Genomic DNA, 21759 nt, shown 5'->3' with positions numbered 1-21759 from the left:
AGAGGGAAGGGGGAGACAGAGAGAAAGAGGGATGCATACAACATTGCTTCACCACTCTTGAAGCTTCCCTCCTGCAGGTGGGCAGGGGGATTAAACCTGGATCTTTGCTGATGATAACATGTGCACTTAAATGGATATTGCTGTCACCTAGCCTCTTTTTTTTTTCATTTTACAAATAGATCATGACCAGTATATGAAAATACTGTGTTAGTATAAAAAATCTAAACAACAACAAAACAACTTTACCAAACTTGTGCATATAACTGAGTGTTTTTTTTCTCCCAAGTTCACATAGGCATGCGCTCTTTTTTTTACTTTTTATAATAGTTGTTTCAATATTATTTCAATCCCTGAGTTGAAGTACAGTGGCTGTTAAAGCCTCTTTTGTTCTTTTTCTTCCCTGTAAGCTATTGGAGCTTGAGGGCTTTTTAACTATGTGTAGGCTTCTTAGCTTAATCACTCAATCCTGACCAAGAGATAAAGCAGGGTGGGGGAGAGATAGCACAGTGGTTATGCATAGAGACTCCGATGTCCCGAGGATCCAAAGCACTGGGCTCAATTCAGCTGCTTGGTCCTGTCCTGTGAGTTTCCAAACAAGTCCCGGTTTATATCCTATGGGTTCTGTGGCAGTTATTCACCGTGTCTCCCAATTCATCCGGAGAACAATGTGGAAAGGTTCTCACTATACAGCCCCACCTCTAGCCCACCAGGGTGTAGATCTTCTCCTGAGTTTCCTGGCCAGTTCTCTGCCACCCAGTGTCAGCACGGGGCCTCCTGGCTGCTGCTCCGGCCTCCGAGGGGCAGTTGCAATGGAGACTCACAGCTGCATTTGGTGAGTCTAAGAGGAGTCCTCTCCTCCCTTCAGCAGTCTTTTTGTTAGTAAAACAGACTGGAGGTGGCACCTCAACAGGTAAACTGTCAGACTAGTGCCAGTCACTCGGGAGTAGATATGGCCAGGAGTCTCTCCTTCGGCTCCTCTCTGTCCACGAGCCACATGTGTTTGCACTCACTGGTGATTTGGTGGGTTCCCAAGTAGTTCTAGTCCTGTCTTGTTGCAGTTTCAGGTGGTCTCCTTTGATATTCCTAGTTGACTGGGGAGAGGAGAGGAGAGGAGAGGAGAGAAAAACAGCTGATGTTCTATTATTATTTTTTATATTGGGAGAATTAGTGGTTTACAGTAGGTACAGTTGTTGATATATGGGTGAAATGTCTCAGTTTTCTGCAAAACACTCTCACCCCCAGCTTATGCGTTCCTGGACTATCAGGAACCAGATCCTGAAAGAGCCCCCACCTCCCCAGAGTCCTTTACTTTGGTGCAATACAGCAAAACCCAGTCCAAGTCCTACTTTGTCTTTCCCTTTTCTGTTCTTATTTCTCAACTTCTGTCTGAGAATGAGATCATCTCATATTCATCCTTCTTCTGGATTATCTCATTTAACATGATTCCTTCAAGCTCTGTGCAAGACGAAGTGAGGACGTTAATTTTGTCATTCTTAACAGCTGAGTCATACTCCATTGTGTATATACACCACAACTTTCTTAGCCACTCATCTGTTGTTGGACACCAAGGTTGCTTCAAATTTTGGGCATACATTGTGCTGCTATAAATATCCCCAATCTCATCTGATCTTGGAGGCATGTGCTCTTGTCCTCAGTCTCTTGGGAGAATTGTCTTCCAAGTGCATCCAGCTTATTGGCAGAATTCATTGCCTCCTGTAGCTTCCACATGAGTTCGTCTCTGCTTGAAAACTGCAGCTGGTATCTTGTGGAGTGTCTCAGGAATGGGTTGAGCTGCTGTTCTAATGGTGACACAACTGCCGTGGAAGATGAGAGATAGGATCTCTTGTGTTCAGACTGAAGAGAAATAGATGACTGGAACAGCAAGCTGGTGCCCATTGATGCTAAGTACAGCTTCTTAAGTCTTGGAGAGTCTCTCCCTCACTCCTTTTCAATCCACTGATCACGCTTGCCTGGGTGTGTGTGTGTCTCTGTGTGTGTTTATAATGGAGTAAATAAGCATAGGTTTCATTGGGAACTTGAGGGTAGAGATGAGAAATAAATAATGATTGGGTGGTGGGTGGCACACCCAATTTGGTTTTAAGCCTCTGCTCCCCACCTTCAGGAGGGGTGCTTCATGAGTGGTGAAACAGGTCTGCAAGTCCCTCTCTCTCTCTCTCTCTCTCTCTCTCTCTCTTTCTCTATCTCTCATCTCATCTCCTCTCAATTTCTGTTTGTCCTGTTGAAGAAAATAGAAAGAAAAGGAAAAAATTGTACACCAGGAGCAATGGATTTGTAATGCTGTCACAGAGCCCAGTGATAACCCTGGTGGCAATAAAAATAAACAACAACCTTAAAAAATGAAAAAGGGGGTTTGGTGGTGGTGCACACACATTACAGTACAAAAGGCCCCAAGTTCAAGCCCCCGCCCCCCATCTTCAGGGAGGAGCTTCACAAGTGGTGAAACAGTGTTGCAGGTGTCTCTGTCCCTCTCCACCTCTTTCTTTTCAACATCTCTCTATCCAAAACAAATGATTATATTTTTTAAATGATGAGCTGATTCAGAACTGGACCTTATTTCGACAAGGTCAAGATGTTAGGACTTTAAGATGTTTATAACAGTGTAATTGAAATTTATGGACAGATCATCCATTCTGAATGTGTTAGGCAGTGAGAAATGAGGTGCTGCCTAGTTTATTAGCATCCAGGAGGAAGCTACAGATTTTGCTGACAATAAGGAAAAACTTCGTGAAACTATAGAAGGATAATAGACAGACAGGCAGATAGGCATCACAATATAGAACTTCCCCAGGGGCATGGCATTCCCATGTGGTGTGGTAGTTGGAGGGAAGATTTGCTTTAACTTGGGCTACACTCAATGGAGTTATCTATTCTCTGCCCTACACCACTCTCTTTAAGATTCATGATTAGTCAACAATTTGTTTGGCTCTATATGTTAACTCTTTTTTCAGCCACCAGGTTCCAGATGCTAACATGATGCCAAACAGACTTCCCTGGACAGACTACACCTCCAATGTGTCCTGGAGCCCCTATTCCCCAGAGCCTCGCCCAACTAGGGAAAAAGAGACAGTCTAGGAGTATGGATTGACCTACCAATGCCATGTTCAGCGGGGAAGCAATTACAGAAGCCAGACCTTCCACCTTCTGCATCCCATAATGACCCTGAGTCCATACTCTCAGAGGGATAAAGAATAGGAAAGTTATCAGGGAAGGGAGTGGGATACAAAGTTCTGGTGGTGGGAATTGTGTGGAGATGTACCCCTCTTATCCTATGGTTTTTGTCAGTGTTACCTTTTTATAAATAAAAAATTTTTTAAATTCAAATATACTTAATTTAAAAAAAGAATAAAATGTGCAGTGGTATAGCATGACAAACCTGGAAGGTTTGGGGAAAATTGCAGAAAAATTGGTATTTTAGTGTAAAATTTAAAAGTTGATTCATCAGTAATGTGGGAGGTGGAGCAGTGGATAAAATGTTAGACTCTCCGAAGTGAAACATGCCGAGGTGGCACTGGTTGTGTTGATGTGGTTGAGCTCAGCAGATGCAGGATCAAATGGTATGGGTCGAGAGAGACATGAAAGGAAAGGAGCCAAGCCCCAGAAGTTCCAGGACTGGGAGAAATAATGGGTTTTACGAAGTATGGGGAAGGTTCCTACTGTCTTACAGCTTAAGAAGTCAATACATAGTTATTGTTATAACCGAGTTATTTGTAAATTTGGTTTACTTTAGTTAGGATTTACTGGACCATACAAGACCTTGTCATGATTTATATCGTGTCATGCTATTTACAAGTAACTATGTCTTATATTCTGACAAGACTGGTTGCTTCTGCTCTCCCTGGTCTAAGATTATAGGTGATTTAACATTAGAAAAAAAGTCATTATTAGAACTGTATTAACAAGTTAATCCTACTGTTGAAATTCAATCAGGTTACCAGTTTGAAGTTCTTTCAGTAGGTGTTTCATGTATTTAGATGGGCCCTCATTTGGGTGCATAGATGTTAATTGTTAAATATTCTTGGTTGATTGATCCTCTAATCATTATGTAATGGCCTTGCCTATCTTTTATTACTTTCTTTAAAGTCTATGGTGTCAAGATGAGAATGGCTGTTCCTGCCCTTTTTTGTGGTCCATTAGCCTGTATGAGAGTTTTCCATCCTTTCACTTTAAGTCTGTGTTTGTCTTGTTGGGTCAGGTGGGATTCTTGCAAGCAGCATATGGTTGGGTTGTGTTTTCTGATCCATCCTCCCACTCTGTGCCTTTTAATGGGTGAATTTAATCCATTGACATTTATTGATATTATGGATTTAATGTATTGTAGTGCCATTATTCAACATTTCTTTATTTGCTCGATATATGGCAAGTATTTTGGTGATGTTCTTGTTTATAAGAGATATTTTAGTACCTCTTTCAGGGCAGGCTTGGTGATGGTTGCCTCCTTTAACTGTTGTCTGTCTGAGAAGGTTTTGATCCCTTCATCTAGTTTGAATGAAAGTCTTGCAGGATATATTATCCTTGGTTGAAACCTTTTTTCATTCAGGGCTCGACAGATATGTTGCTATTCTCTTCTGGCTTTTAGAGTTTGAGTGGAGAAGTCTGCTGACAGTCTTATGGGTTATCCCCTGTATGTGACTTTTTGTTTTTCTCTTGTAGCCTTTAGGATCCTTTCTTTATCCTTGCTTCTTTTCATTGTAACTATGATGTGTCTTGGTGTCTCCAGGTCTGGGTTGACTCTGTTTGGGACTCTCTGGGACTCTTGAATCTTAATGTCCTTCTGGGAAGTTTTCTTCCATTATTTCCTCTAGAATATTTATTTCCCCTTCCTCTCTTTCTTCCTCTGGTAGGCCAATTATACAAATGCTACTTATTTTGAGATCATTCCATATGTCTCTGTTGTTGTTTTCAGTGTCTCTCAATCTCTTTTTTAGCTCTTTTACCTCTTTCTTTGTTTTCTCTAGCTCATCCTCTGTCTGGCTAATTCTGTTTTCTGCTTCTGTTAATCTGCTTTCCCTTCCCTCAGTTTCTTTCTTCAGTTCAGTTATAGTATTAGCTTGTTCTGCTAGTTGGCCTTTTAGCTCAGCTATTTCAGCTTTCATTTCTCTAATTACCTCAAGGTAGCTTGTATTTTCTTTGAGGTTCTCCTCTGTTGTTTCCCTAATTCTGATAGTTGTCTTCATTTCTGTGATTATTAGGTTCACTATTGCTTACATATTTTTCTTATCTATGGTTACTTCTGACTGATTTGAAGTTTCTTCTGGGCTCCTGTCCTGATTCATTGTGGTAGCAGTTTTATTTGCTCTTGATTTAACCATTTTTTTTAATTAATTTTTTTTTTAATTTTTTATTTAAGAAAGGATTAATGAACAAAACCATAAGGTAGGAGGGGTACAACTCCACACAATTCCCACCACCCAATCTCCTTAACCCACCCCCTCCCCTGATAGCTTTCCCATTCTCTAGCCCTCTGGGAGCATGGACCCAGGGTCATTGAGGGTTGCAGAAGGTAGAAGGTCTGGCTTCTGTAATTGCTTCCTCGCTGAACATGGCAGTTGACTGGTCGGTCCATACTCCCAGTCTGCCTCTCTCTTTCCCTAGTAAGGTGTGTCTCTGGGAAGCTGAGCTCCAGGACACATTGGTGGGGTCTTCAATCCAGGGAAGCCTGGCCAGCATCCTGGTGGCATCTGGAACCTGGTGATTGAAAAGAGAGTTAACATACGAAGCCAAACAAATTGTTGAGCAATCATGGATCCCAAGCTTGGAATAGTGGAGAGGAAGTGTTAGGGAGGTACTCACTGCAAACTCTAGTGTACTTCTGCTTTCCGGTATATATTTTGCAGTAGTTTATGGATACGTGTGAACATAAGCTCTCTCTCACAGAAACTGGTGTATATTTAGGTTATGGGACTTTGTTAGAAAGTGAACCACCTGAGATGAAATTAGAGTGTATATAAAAGGAAAGGTCTCACCCGAGTAATGAAACTGAAGGGCTGTCTTTCCACACGTGAAGTCTCTGGACACAGTCTGAGGTGAAGCATGTTGAGGTGGCAATCGTTGTGTTGGTTAGGTTGTGATCGGTGGATGCAATATTATTTGGTATAGATTGGGAGACACAGGGGCTCTATAGTGGAGATGTGAGGTTCCTGCTGTCTTAGGGTTCAAAAGACAATCGATAGTTAATGTTATCATCACATTATTTGTTAATTGGGTTAACTTTGAAAAGTCCTTTTGTTATGGTTTGCTATACAGTATCCAGTATCTTGTATATAGCTGTGCTATTGGATGCTTCTAATCTACTTGGTCTAGGCTTTTGAGAGAGTCCGCGTATCAAATACACAGCCTATATATTAAAAAGATTCAGTTTGTGTTTTGAGAAACTTTGAGACGTACAACTGATTTTCCCCATCTCATATTAATTAACTAGTGATTTATATGTCTACATTTTGCTAGGAGTGTACATAAACACCATTCCCACCACCAAAGGACTGTGACCCATCCCTCCCGCCCACTCCCACCCCCCACTGGCCCAGGAAGCTACATGTCTACCCCTCACCACTGGGTTTTTACTTTGGTGCCCTACTTACAATTTGATCAGGTCCTGCTTTTAGTTTCCCTTTCAGATCTTCTTACTCAACTTCTGTTGATGAGTGGGATCATCCCATACTCATCTTTATCTTTCTGACTTAGTTCACTTAACATAATTCCTTCTAGCTCTGTCCAAGATGGGTCAGAGAAGGTGGGTTCATTGTTCTTGATAGCTGCATAGTATTCCATTTAACCATTTTTTAAATGTGGTTTTTATTTTTCTGTTCTGTTTCTGCTTTCAGTTGTTGTGTTTTGAGTACAAGCCACGCTATAATAAATACCTTTATGACAAGTGAAGTCACCAACCTCAGAAATTACAATAGTAACTGAGGCAAGGATTGATGCAGTTCAACCAATACCATTTATCCAAACAACACCTCCAGTCCAAGAAAAAATAGCAACCAAACAAAAGAAAATGAGACAGGAAAAAAGGGAAAGCAAGAATAGACAATTATGCAAATCTACTATCCACTATAAATTCTAGGGATAGAAAGGGAAATAGAGAAGACACACACACACACATAGAGTCCACTCTGAGTCAGATTTCTTCCCCAAAATAATTCACAAGCAAGTATCAGTAAATTCAGAAAACAAAAGAAGGAGGCAGGAAGAAAAGAATAAAAAAAGGAAAGAAGGAAGAAAGAAGAAAAAAGGAAGAGCAGTGAAAAAAAAGAAGGTTTTTTTTTTTCTAATTAGCTAGGAGGAGGGAAAAAGGAGAGTGGAGGGAAGGGGCAGAGAGAAACAAGTTCCTCTCACAATGGATAGGACACCCAGTCACCTAGCAGTGGAAAAAACAATTAATTTTGGTCAACCTGAAGAAGGTGGACAGAAAAGGGACATGTGTATATAATAATAGTAGAAATAAAATAAAATAAAGTAGAAAACCCCTAACATTCAGTTTTCAGCTTGGACTGCTTGATTGGCTGCAGGCAGCCTGAGCAAAGACAGTCAATTGTAAGAAGTATCCAAAAAAAAAACTCTCCAGGTAGTCTTTCCCAGGTAGGGATGAGGCTCTGATTGGTCAGGTATTTTGTCACTCAAATAACAGCTCCAGCCACTTAAAAGAGAGAGAGAGAGAGAGAGAGAGAGAGAGAGAGAAGTTAAAGGAAGAGGCTTGGAATGACACCCCTGGTGAGCCAGGAATCTTGGAAAAGAAAATAGCTCAGCGGGGAGCCTGCTAGGAGTGGCTGCGCTGCCCCTGGGGGCTGGTACTGGGGTGGGGGGATTTTCCTTTGTCCCTCTGACCTCCATTTGTCAGAGAGAGTTATGGGACTGTATTTTGGTGTCACTCTGACCAGCTCATGTTCACCCTCCTACAGACAACCCAGTATCCTACCCTACCCACCGGATCCCCAGTTCAAGCTGCTGTCTGTTGGAGCTCAAGGCAGCTGCGGCTCCAAAGTTTCCATCTTGGTTCTGCCCCCCCAGGTTACCAATTTGAAACTTTAAGTGCTTAGAGTGAAAGAATAAATATATACTCAGAGCTGGGGTCTATGCAACTAAAAGTTTGAGACATTCAATCTAATTTTCCCCTCATGTTGATTAGTGATTTATAAGACTATAAGTTAATAGAAATGTATATTAACATCATTCCCACCACCAATGGTCTATGTTTTTACCCCCAACCCCCTATAATGAAGCTGAAAATCTACCCTCACCATCTCCCCAGAGTTGTGTGTTTTTTTTGTTTGTTTTTTTTTTTTTACTTTGGTGCAATACTCCAAACTCAGTTTCTGCTTTGTGGCTCCCTTTCTGTAATTCTTTGTCAACTTTTGTTAATGAGTGGGATCATCCCTTATTCATCTTTCTCTTTCTTTTTTTTTTTCTTTTTAACCAGAGCACTGTTCAGCTCTGGCTTATGGTGGCTTATGGAGATTGAACCTGGGACTTTGCAGCCTCAGGCATGAGAGTCTATTTGCATAACCATTTTGCTATCTACCCTCCGCACATCTTTCTCTTTCTGACTTATCTCACTTAAATTTATAATTAAATAAATAAATAAAAAGTTAGACTCTGAAGCACGTCATCCATCCTGAGTTCAGTCTCCAGTGTCACATGTGCCAAAGCGATGCTCTGGTTCTCTTCCCCTAAAACAGTAGTCAGATAAACTTGAAACAAATAAAAAAAAGTAAATCACCGAATGCTATATTTGCTATATATACCTCAGATGTAGAAGGTGTCATACTATATTGTGACTACTAATTTTCATCTCCATGTCACTACTGTGAACTCCTTCAGTGCAGTGATTGGGTCTTATTCATTAATATCTGCTTGTATAACGCCTATCCAAGTGTCAGAAATGTACTAGATACTTAGTAATGCTTGTAACAATAATGTGGACTTTCTTAAGCTAGTCAAACAAGATGATCATTTGGTATTTATTACATATCCCTGTCCACCTATTGCTTGTGTCAGATTGAATTTTATCAGGTCTAAAGTTTTAAATACATAAAATAAAAAGAAAATGCAATTAGTAGTTTTGGCTTTTTGTTTGTTTGTTTTCTCCCACAGCCGTGCTCTGCTCAGCTCTAGCTTATGGGGATGCTAGGGATTGAATCTGGGACTCTTGATGCTTAAGGCATGAGACTTTTTTTTTTTTTTTTGCATAACCATTGTGCTATCTTCCCAGCCCTTAATTATATAGACCCTTTATAAAAGTATATGTAAGAGTACATTTAAATTTGATGAGCAGGGTGTGACACACTCAGTATATAACATTTAAAAAAAGAAATGAGCTGTCATGTTCCTTCGCAGATTTAAATAACTATTATTGACTGATGACAAATGGTGGAATAGAATCATATAAAATAGACTAAACCAGGCATTCATGAAACTTTTTGGAGGAAATTGAAAGTTTTGTGAATATCTTTCCATTAATTTTTCTCCCCTTCTGTGTCTATTCCACATTGTTGGACACCAGATTGAGATTTAGAGAAAAAAAATAGTTTAAATACTTTCTTAAATTCTTTCATCATTTTATTGGGGCTACAGTACACATGGATATGATTTCTTAGCTCCCTAAATTAAGGTGTCTGCCTCGATGTATTTTTTTTTTAAGCAGAAAGGATTAATTAGCGACACCCTGAATGTAGCTGCAGTGTAGTTGGTGGTACATAGTTGATGGACTCTTTAGAGTAGAAACTAGTAACCAACTTTCAGCCCTACTGTAGTCTTTCATCATGTTTCCCATCTCAAACTTATTTGGAAAGTAAACAAATCTGGTAGAAAAGTCATGAATATAAGGGGATATGAGGGAAAGCAACCTCTAATCAATTACAATACACAATTGTAATCTGAGAAAAATTGGAATATCTAGATTACATCCTCTTCTGTAAGATTCATTAATTGACTACTGATAAAGAAATAAGATGAAAAGAAAATATTCATTGCTTTTTCTTAAGTAGTTTATAGAACTAAAAAACAACCTGAATTTGTTTGCCTTCTCTTACCTTTAAAAATGTGTGTGTGTTTTTTTTCTGAAAATTCCTCTGTTATCATGAAAAGGGATTTCTTTTAAATTTTTTTATTTGTTTAAAAAAGGAGACATTAACAAAACCATAGAACAAGAGGCATGTTCAGTGAGGAAGCAATTACAGAAGCCAGACCTTCCACCTTCTGCACCCCATAATAACCCTGGGTCCATACTCCCTGAGGGATAAAGAATAGGAAAGCTATCAGGGGAGGGGATGGGATATGGAGTTCTGGTGGTGGGAATTGTGTGGAAACCCCTCTTTTCCTTTAGTTTTGTCAATATTTCCATTTTATAAATAAAAAAAAATAAATGCAAATAAAATTGAGTAAAAATTAAAAAAAATAAAAAAATAAAATAAAATGTGTTTTTTGAGAATTCTGCTAATCATTACACTTCTCCCCACATCCTTTCCTTTTCCCCCTTTCTTCCTTAGTATCTTTTTGCCACATATGTTGCTCCATCAGCAACTTTTGATATTGGGCTCCAACAGGAAAAAAAAAGAGAAATTTATATGAAAATACAACCACCATTTGAAGATCTTTTTGACACAGCAGAAGAATATATCCTCCTCATCCTTCTTGAGCCATGGACAATGATGAAAAAATCAGACCAAGTGACTTACAGAAAGGTATTGTGACACTGATAAGTTGTATGTAAACCATTCAGGCTTGCTGTGAAACATAATATAGTACTATTAACTCATACCAGTAAAAAAATGAAAAAGTCTCTTGTGGTCTAGAAATAGAGTTAAGAGTTGGCCTGACTGGTGGCACACTTGTTACAATGTGCAAGTACCAGGGTTCAAGCCCCCGCTCATCACCTGCAAGGGAGAAGCTTCACAAGTGGTGAAACAGGGCTGCAGGTGTCCAAATGTCTCTATCTTCTTCTGTCTCTTCTATCTCTATCTCTATCTCTTCCTTCCCTCTCGATTTCTTTCTGTCTCTGTCCAATGAATAAAAAAATAATAATAAATTTTTAAAATTGGGCTGACTTATAATTGGGACAGAGAAAGTGTCTGTTGACTTTATTTGCCAATTTCCCTATTGTCTTCTAATAAATGATTTAAATCGATGTCATCTCTTTGTTTTCGGTACTAGTATGTCAGGAGGGAGAAATCTGAGTTTTGGTCTGTGAATTCAAGTTAGATTATGTCATGATAATATATTGACTTTGTCCCTTCTTGCAGTTCTAAGTAGTGGCTTTCATTTTGATTAATGGAAAAATCCCATTTAATTTTATGCTAGATGAGTTATAGTAAATATTACACCCACAGAAAATATAAACATTTTATATGTATTGTGGAAGTACATTCCTTGACTTAAACTTTGCTATTTTAAAGCACCCACAGATGTTCTGATGGTCAGACTGCTTGATTGGGTAAAAGTTTCAACACATATTTTTTCATTCTAAACAAGGTTATTCTAAGCTTCAGTGCTTGAATACTTTTACTCTTCTTATTGGTGGGTGGAAAATCTTTCTTTAAATATTTATTTTTGAATCATAAATTAAAACCATTCATGAGGATTTTTTTTATTAAGTTAATGCATGTCCCTAGTAGATGAGGTCACTTCAGGTGGAACTCTGCTGATTTGTATTTTTCTTCCTTGTTCTTGTCTTCTCAAGAATGTCATGTCTACTACCAGACAATAAAGGGTGGGTAATTAAGGTAAAATTAATACCAAACACATGGATTGAGTTACTTTACAGTAATGTAGCAAAAACCACCCATTTGGCTTACTAAAAGACTTAAATAATTGAATTTTCATTCCTGATTTTTCCTTGTACTGAAAATTAATATTGCATCCTTTTACTGAAGAGAAAAAAAAGACATATATTGCACTAGGGAAACCATTCATTTTAACTATAGTGTATGGCATAGAGGGAAGTGGTCCTAGGATGATTAAAATAAAATATTTAGAATTGTAACTAATTTCCTTGAACCAAAAAGTTTTGATATTGGCACCACTTCTAGGCATACATTCGAAAGACACAAAAATGCTAATTTGAAAGGATATATGCAACCCTATGTTCATAGCTACAATTTTTATTCCTCCTTTGTGGTACTGTATGCTAGAGTGTGTGTGTGTGTGTGTGTGTGTGTGTGTGTGTGTGTGTGTGTGTGTGTGTGTGAGAGAGAGAGAGAGAGAGAGAGAGAGAGATGCAAGATTATAAGATAGTAGTGGTATAACTCTGCACCACTTCTGCCCCCACCACCCTCCAACAGTAGCCATAGTTCTCCAGTGTCATAGATATGGACTGACTATATTATATAACTGTTTTCTCTTTTTTCAAGTTCATGCCTATATTGCACTTATGAGTGAAATCACCCTGTAGTTATCCTTCACTTCTTTCCTCACTTCACTAATCATAATCACTGCCAGTCCCATCCATTTAGTCCCAGAGGACATTATTATAGTCTTTTTATTTTATTTTTAGTAGTGATTTATAAAATTATGAGATAACAGGGGTATAATTCCACACCTTTCCCACCACCAGAATTCCATGTCCCCATCCCTCCACTGGAAACTGTATTAGTTCTCTCAAGATCACAGATATGAGTTGACTTTTATTTCAATAACTACCTATATATATTTATATAGATATCTGCTCTTTTATTTTTTTGATTGTGCCTTCTTTTCCTTTCTAAGTCACACCTACTACTTCCAAATGTCTTTTTCTTTTTTATTTTTTTTCTCTACTCTCTTTGGGTCCTGACAGGATTAGAATTCAAAGCCCTCTAGTCATCTTCCTCTAATGTTTATCTCTTTGGGAATATAGACCAAAATTGTTTAGGGATGCAGAAGGTGGAAGATCTGGCTTCTGTAATTGCTTCTCCAGTGGATATTGGTATTGTCAGGTTGGTCCATACCCCCAACCTGTTTCTATCTTTCCCTAATGGGGTAGGACTCCGAGGAGGTAAGTTTCTAGGACATAACTAGTGACGGCATCTACCCAGGGAGTTCAGAATGAAGTCACAGTAGCATCTGCAACTTGGTAGCTAAATGGCAGTAGGATATAAAGCAGGACAAAATGATTGAGGTGGAGCCAGAAAGTAGGAATAGAGCAGATGGGAATAGGAGTTTTGGGGTGAAAAGAAGCTAGGAAGTCTATTTTAGGTATATTCCTAGGGGCCCATGACTTTGGTAATTTTTGCTTGAGCTTGATAGCTAATATGGAGGTAGTCTAAAAATAGTGCCTGGATCCATACTCCCAGAGGGTTAAAGAATAGGAAAGCTGTCAGGGGAGGGATGGGATACGGAGTTCTGGTGGTGGGAATTGTGTGAAGTTGTACTCCTCTTATGCTATGGTTTAGTCATTGTTTCCTTTTTATAAATAAAGAATTCAATTAAAAAAAATAGTGCCTGGGAAGATGGTTTCTGAGTTGAGAATAGGGCTAGAAAACTGGATCAGGACAGAGAGTAACTCCCAAACTTGAAGAAAATATATAAATACAATTAATTGTTTTCCATGTCAATCTGACCCAGGGCTCATGCAGATTTATATTTAACATGGGAGCCTGTGTATCCTCTGAGTCTCTGTCAGTAGTCCATGGTCATAAGCTGGGAACATTCTAGGCTGCACTCATTTAAGGAATAGTCTTCCTTCCATGGCGGAGTAGGATGACCCAGCATCCCCTTGGAAAATGAGGAAGTTGTCACCACTGCTAGTTCATAGTTAGGGTACTGTCCTGAAGAAGGGCTTATGCTGATGTTCCAGATGGAAGTGATCAGTGATGGTAGAGAGAGGGATCTATTAGAGGTCTAGGCCCATCATATCTATGGGGGAATCCAAGGATTCCCTACTTTATTTAGGGCCCTAGATGATGGCATGGCCTGGAAGTGACCAAAATTGCCATCATTAAGTGAGCCAGTCTCTTGCCCTTTTTCAGCTTTGTAGTCCTTTCTTTACCTGACATCGAGTGTCAATGCTGATATTAGGTTTATGGGATCTGGCCTCAAGTTAGGGGAGGAATACACCTAGGATTTTAGTGGCATCTAAGTTAACCTTAAGTTTTTGGGTTTTTTTTTTTTTTTGTATTTACTTATTTGATGATTCTAATAAAGGTTGTCATAGGGATAATTTCTGGAACCATCCGTTCCACCCCGGTTCCATGGCTGCCAGTTCTTAGCAACATCACCCCGCCAGATATTCGTTGGGATGCGGCATCATCTAAGTTCATTTCCCACGTCTACGCTCGACCGGACCTGCCAATATACGCGGATATCTTCGCCCACCCTGTCCAACGCTTGACATCTCGTCACCCAATCTGGTCTCCCACGCCTACACTGAACTTCTCTGTTCCAGTCTCTTGGAAACAGAGTTGGCAGTCAGCTGAGGTAAAGAACAAACACCTCATCACAGACCCCTGCAAGCGTCAACCCGGCTTTGACCTAGCACGTTATGATTGGGCCCTCCTCAATCGCTATCGAACAGGCCATGGCCGGTGCGCCGCTATGTTCCATTGCTGGGGAGCCAGAGACGACCCGAATTGCCCCTGCGGCTACAGACAGACTATGACCCACATAGTCAACGACTGCCACCTCTCCAGATTCAAAAGAGGTCTCGAAACTTTACATCAGGCTCAACCTGATGCTGTTGACTGGCTACGGAAGAAGGGCAAACGCTAGAAGAAGAATAGGGATAATAATAGTCCTTTAGTTGATAGATATTTTTTGCCACTTCATTTCCTGGCTAATTATATACAGTGTTTCTTCTAAAGATTATCAAGGGATGACAATAGTGCTGATGCTGTCAGAAAGGATTAAAGGGGGGATAGATAGTATAATGATTATGCAAAGAGACTCTCATGCCTGAGGCCCCAAGGTCCCAGGTTCAATTCCCCTACACCACCATAAGCAGTGTTCTGGTAAAAAAAAAAAAAGAAGAAGAAGAGGGAAGAGGAGGAGGAAAAGGAAGAAGAAGGAGGAGGAGGAGGAGGAGGAGGAAGAAAAAGGAGGGGGAAAAGGAGGAGAAGAAGAGGAGAAAAGATTAAGAGATATATCTTAACTTTCTTTTGTGTAACTTGTTGAGTATATTCTTTTTTTAATTTATTTTTTATTTAAGAAAGGATAAATTAACAAAACCATAGGGTAGGAGGGGTACAACTCCACACAATTCCCACCACCCAATCTCCATATCCCATCCCCTCCCCTGATAGCTTTCCCATTCTCTATCCCTCTGGGACCATGGACCCAGGGTCGTTGTGGGATGCAGAAGGTGGAAGGTCTGGCTTCTGTAATTGCTTCCCCTCTGAACATGGACGTTGACTGGTTGGTCCATACTCCCAGTCTGCCTCTCTCTTTCCCTAGTAGGGTGGGTCTCTGAGGAAGCGGAGTGTTGAGTATATTCTTAGTCTTAACTGCTGAGTAGCTGCTCCAGGGAGTATAGTTGTGATACTAAAATTAATGATTTATATTAATTATAATATATAATTATATATTATAATTAATATAAATATTATTTATTTATATTTGTAAGACTAAAATTAATTATTTTTATTCCATTAAATTTTTTTTAAATTTATTTATTTTCCTTTTTGTTGCCCTTGTTTTTATCATTGTTGTGGTTATTATTGTTGTTGTTATTATTGATAGGACACAGAGAAATGGAGAGAGGAGGGGAAGACAGAGAGGGAGAGAGAAAGATAGACACCTGCAGACCTGCTTCACCGCCTGTGAAGTGACTCCCCTGAAGGTGGGGAGCCGGGGGCTCAAACCGGGATCCTTTCGCTTTGTGCCATGTGCACTTAACCCACTGCACCACCACCCGACCCCCAATTTTTATTATATTTTTAAAGGGTTCACCTCCTCTATTCTATCTAACTAAAGCAAATGAACTTGCAAAAAAAAAAAAGTAAGGGTTGGGGTAGATAACAAAATGTTTATTCAAAGAGACTCTCAGGCCAGAGGTGACAAAAATCCCAGGTTCAACAACACCCCCTACCGCCGCCAACCAACATAAATCGGAGCTGAGTAGTTCTATTGAAAAAAAAAAAAGGTTCCATCTATTAGATCTAGACTCTTAGAAAACAAATGTGATTATCGGGGGAAGGAGTGCATAGAAACTTTGGTGAGGAGGTGATGAGTTGTGCACACATTTATCTAGGAGTGAAGCTATACTCCTGACATCTTAAAGTTTTATAAGCCAGTGTTCAATCTACAATAATAAATTCTTAGGACCAGCAAGATAGCTCACTTGGATAGTGCACTTGCTTTGTCATGTTCCTGAGTCAGGATGGAGCCTGACTCCTGCCGTGTTGAAGGAAGCTTCAGTTTTATGGAATCTTTCCCCCTCTCTGTATCTGTCTCTCTACCTCTGTCTGAAAAATCCTAGAGCAGAGAAAGCCTCACTGACAGCAGAATAAATACAGTTTTTAAATGTTTTGATATTAGGAATTATTGTTATGCAATTGGATCGACCTTCCCGTGGTGCATCCCGTGAGTACCCACCCATTCATTGGGGAAACTGATGATCCTTCCTAGCCGACTGAATCCACATGGATCCCAGTCACTTTCAAAGCCAGCAACAAGCAGCTCCTGACAGCTTTCAAGCTGTTGGTCCTGCTCTTCGAGTCCTCCAACTTAATGTTGAGGGGCTGTCCTTTGCCAAACACGTTCTTATTGGTCAATTGGCGATACAGCATCAGGCAGATGTTATTTGCCTACAAGAAACACATATAGCAGTCGATGAAGCTGCTCGATTCACCATCAGTGGATTCAATTTAATATGCTATAATCTCCATCCTAAACACGGCCAAGCCATCTACGCCAAATCATGTCTTGCGGACGTTTACCATACGGCCTCTTCGACCTTCTACGACTCCATTACTATTGGAACTATTCAGCTCATCAACGTATATAAGCCTCCCAGTGCCTCATGGGATAATGAGGTCCTGCCTAGCCCGAAACACCCAGCCGTTTACATTGGAGACTTTAATAGTCATCACCAAGACTGGGGATATTCCTCCACTCGTGCTGACGGCTCTATCTTAGCCGACTGGGCTTCAGCGAATGACCTCTCCCTATTATACGATCCCAAACAGCCAGGCTCTTTTCACAGTGCTAGATGGAATAAAGACTCGTCACCTGACCTGTGCTGGATTAGCACAGTCAACGGCCAAGCCTTTCCCGCTATGAGACACGTTCTCAAGATCTTCCCGCACAGTCACCACCGCCCAGCTATCATCCACATTGGTCTCCAGCTCCTACTGATTCTGTGCTCGGAGAAAGTAAGATGGAACTTTCAGAAAGCAAACTGGCGTCTGTTCAGTGATCTTACCAACAAATCTATTCCTGCAATTCCAATTAACTCTATCCCCTCTGAAGATTCCTACAGGCGCTTCCGCCAAGCCATCTTCAAAGCAGCTTCCCAAGCCATTCCTCGTGAGAGACGTGCTAACTATACGCCTTGTCTTGATGCTGAATGTGAGCAACTACTAAAGCAGTATGATGAGTCGGGCGACCCAGATGTGGCTGACCATCTCATTGCCTCACTGGATGCATCACGCCAAGCCCGCTGGCAACAACTCACGGAAAGTCTGAACTTCACCCACTCAAGTAGGAAGGCCTGGAAGCTTCTTCATAGTCTGGGTGCCGGTAGCCAACCCCCTCCCATCCTCCCGTATCTCCAAACTCAGTGGCCAGTCACCTAACTCAAGTTGGACGTGCTAAGATCGACCCAGTCTGGAAAAGAGAAATTTCCCATGAGTGGGAAATAAACTTCCATTTATCTTGTCCATCTCCAAAACTCTCTCCCTTTACACTGTCTGAACTGGAAGACGCTTTGAAGAGGGTTAAACCGGGAACAGCTGCTGGCTATGATAACTTCTTCTTCTAGCGTTTGCCCTTCTTCCGTAGCCAGTCAACAGCGTCAGGTTGAGCCTGATGTAAAGTTTCGAGACCTCTTTTGAATCTGGAGAGGTGGCAGTCGTTGACTATGTGAGTCATAGTCTGCCTGTAGCCGCAGGGGCAGTTCGGGTCGTCTCTGGCTCCCCAGCGATGGAACATAGCGGCACACCGGCCATGGCCTGTTCGATAGTGATTGAGGAGGGCCCAATCATAACGTGCTAGGTCAAAGCCGGGTTGACGCTTGCAGGGGTCTGTGATGAGGTGTTTGTTCTTTACCTCAGCTGACTGCCAACTCTGTTTCCAAGAGACTGGAACAGAGAAGTTCAGTGTAGGCATAGGGGACCAGATTGGGTGACGAGACGTCAAGCATTGGACATCACCCCAGAACTCATTCTTAACTTGGGCCCCGCAGCAAAGAAGTGGCTCACTTCATTCCTGTCCCACATCTTGGAATCTGAATCTATGCCCAAAATTTGGCGTCATGCAAAGATAATAGCAGTTTTGAAACCAAAGAAAGACCCAACACTGGCCACCAGCTATAGACCAATTTCTCTCCTCTCCATGTGTTACAAACTCCTTGAGAGGCTGCTTCTGTCACGTATTTCTCCTCTTACAGAGAAATTCCTATCACCCGCCCAAGCTGGTTTCCGCCCAGGAAGATCTACCTGCGAACAAGCCCTGGCCCTCTCAACTTACATAGAAAATGTATTCCAGAAGAATTTAAAGACGGGTGCTGTCTTTGTTGATCTCACAGCAGCCTATGACAGGGTCTGGCACCGTGGTCTCCTAGTCAAGACCTCAAGATGCCTGCCTCTATGGGTGGCCAACACTATATCGTTTCTTCTCCAAAACAGAAGATTCCGGGTGCATCTGGGTGACAAGTCTAGCAGATAGAGACTTGTCTCAAGTGGCCTCCCCCAGGGCTCTGTTCTGGCTCCTACGCTATTTAATATTTACATCAATGACCTCCCAGAAACTTCTTCAAGGAAGTTCATCTATGCCAATGACATCTGCTGTGCAACTCAGGCATCCAAGTTCGACATCCTCGAGGAAACACTCACGAAAGACATGTCTCTGATATCTGATTACTGTAAAAAATGGCGACTAATCCCTAGCACTGCAAAAACGGTATCATCTGTTTTCCATCTACACCATGCCTCAGCCTCGCGTGAGCTTAATGTGCAGCTTGGCGATACGAGAATCCGGCATGAAGCCCAGCCAGTCTATCTTGGTGTTACTCTAGATCGCACTCTGTCATTTCACGAACATCTCATAAAAACTGCAGCAAAGGTGGGCGCGAGGAATCACATCATTGCCAAGACTGGCCAGCTCCTCATGGGGCGCGAGCGCTTCCACACTACGATCATCATCTCTAGCATTATGCTATTCCACTGCAGAATACTGTGCCCCAGTATGGTTCCGTAGCCCCCATGTCCACTTGGTCGATTCCAAATTATATTCCTCCATGAGGATAATTTCTGGAACCATCCGTTCCACCCCAGTTCCATGGCTGCCAGTTCTTAGCAACATCGCCCCGCCAGATATTCGTCGGGATGCGGCATCATCTAAGTTCATTTCCCACGTCTACGCTCGACCGAACCTGCCAATATACGCGGATATCTTCGCCCACCCTGTCCAACGCTTGACGTCTCGTCACCCAGTCTGGTCTCCTACGCCTACACTGAACTTCTCTGTTCCAGACTCTTGGAAACAGAGTTGGCAGTCAGCTGAGGTAAAGAACAAACACCTCATCACAGACCCCTGCAAGCGTCAACCCAACTTTGACCTAGCACGTTATGATTGGGCCCTCCTCAATCGCTATCGAACAGGCCATGGCCGGTGCACCGCTATGTTCCATCGCTGGGGAGCCAGAGACGACCCGAACTGCCCCTGCGGCTACAGACAGACCATGACCCACATAGTCAATGACTGCCACCTCTCCAGATTCAAAGGAGGTCTTGAAACTTTACATCAGGCTCAACCTGACGCTGTTGACTGGCTACGGAAGAAGGGCAAACGCTAGAAGAAGATTGTTATGAAGAGCAAGGGATTATTTATGGTGTGTGCGTGTGTGTGTGTGTGTGTGTGTGACTGGAGCTTTCCACACATGTAAATTTCATTACTCCCTGGCTGACTTTTCATTCAGGTAGACAGAGGGAGAAATACCACAGCATCCAGACTTCCCTCAGTTCTGTGGCATTCCCATGTGGTGCTGGGATGTGCCCTAGTCAGTGAACTGTCTTCCTGACCCTTTTTTTTTTTTTTTAATAATCTAGAAACTTCCTTTCATTCAGACCAGAGAACTTCAGTTAAAGTCCAGATAATTGGACTATATAGATAACAACAAAAACTTCCAAAACGAGGTTAAATACAAAAAGTTCTCAGTCTGATTTTTTTTTTTGCAACAGAAAAAAAAAAGGAAAACGGTTTTGTTCTCCTGACTATCCAAAATAATTTGACACACATTTGAAGACATTGTGAGGCTTAATTTGATGACTAGTGGGAGTCGGGGGGTAGCACAGTGGGTTAAGCGCATGTGGCACAAAGTGCAAGGACCGGCGTAAGTATCCGGGTTCGAGCCCCCGGCTCCCTACCTACAGGGAAGCTGCTTGACAAGCGGGGAAGCAGGTCTGCAGTTCTCTATCTTTCTCTCCCCCTTCTGTCTTCTCCTCCTCTCTCCATTTCTCTCTGTCCTATCCAGCAACAACGACATAAATAGCAACAACAATAATAACTACAACAACAATAAAAAGGGCAACAAAAGGGAAAAAAAATAAATATAAAAAACATTTTTAAAAAATTGACTAACTTCTTTCTTGCTACAAGTGTAAATACCTTTCCTCACAGACTCGTAACAGTGGAGTCTGTTCATTTCTCGTTTTTCTACGAATTATCGTTAAACTAGTTGTGTCTTTTATGGCCGTTATCCTTTTGCATTGAACAGAAACTGGAAATGTAAACCAACATATCCTATAGTTTGCTAGTTTAATGCTGTGTCCAAAAAAGAAAGAATTATCTTTTGTGGTAATACACCATCATATAGAAATGTATATATTTTTGTCATATGCATTTGAAGTCAACTTTGCTATAACAAATATTTTTAACTATATTTGTCTTCTTGTCTTTGCCTCAAACATAATTCACTGTACTGGAAAATTTGTTTCACCCAACATTACAAGAAAACTGTATGTTTTTCTCTACCTTTTTTATAATGCACATTCTATTTATGTTATAAGCTTTATTACAAATTTATTAGGTGGAACTGGTGGAAGAAACTCGACAGCTAGATTCCACATACTTCAGAAAGATACAGGCTTTGCACAAAGAAGCACGTTCCAAGAAAAATAAGGTAAAATAATTCTTTCCTTAGGAGGAAAAAAAAAAAATATATATATATATATTTGATCTTATGGAGGATTAGTAAACAAAAGCATTTCTTTAGAAAATCATGCATTGATAAAGTTGGGGAAGGGGCAATTTTCATTTCATGTTACATTAGATAGGTGTCACATTTTACTTACAGATTTAAAAACAAAGCCACATAAGTGAAAAAGAAAGAAAGCCAGTGGTCCAAGAGGTGGTACAGTAGATAAAGCATTGGACTTTCAAGCATAAGTTTCTTAGTTCAATCCTTGGTAGCACATGTACCAAATTGATTCTCTGGTTCCCTTTCTTGCTTCTCTCCTATATCACTCAAAAATAAATAAATAAAAAAAATATTTTTCAAATAAATAAAATATTTCTCAAATAAATAAAAATAGGGTGCTGGGAAATAGCATAATATTTATGCAAAAGACTAATGCCTGAGATTCTGAGGTCCCAGATTTAATCTCTACCAAT

General features: G+C 40.9%; 1 protein-coding gene across 4 annotated transcripts in view; it reads left to right on the top strand.

The window, feature by feature from the left end:
- RGS22 (regulator of G protein signaling 22) overlaps window positions 1-21759 on the top strand; it is a 194574-nt gene that overhangs the window by 123962 nt on the left and 48853 nt on the right. For all 4 annotated transcript variants that reach the window (XM_060196009.1, XM_060196010.1, XM_060196011.1 and 1 more), the window contains 2 exons: window positions 10506-10700; window positions 21176-21268. In XM_060196009.1, the coding sequence (XP_060051992.1) occupies window positions 10506-10700; window positions 21176-21268 (288 nt within the window). The remainder of the gene's footprint in view (window positions 1-10505; window positions 10701-21175; window positions 21269-21759) is intronic.

Source organism: Erinaceus europaeus, chromosome 8, assembly GCF_950295315.1.
Source record: "Erinaceus europaeus chromosome 8, mEriEur2.1, whole genome shotgun sequence".
NCBI classification, from domain to species: Eukaryota; Metazoa; Chordata; class Mammalia; order Eulipotyphla; family Erinaceidae; genus Erinaceus; species Erinaceus europaeus.
Note: the sequence above shows the minus strand (reverse complement) of the source record. Positions and strands in the feature narration are given on the sequence as shown.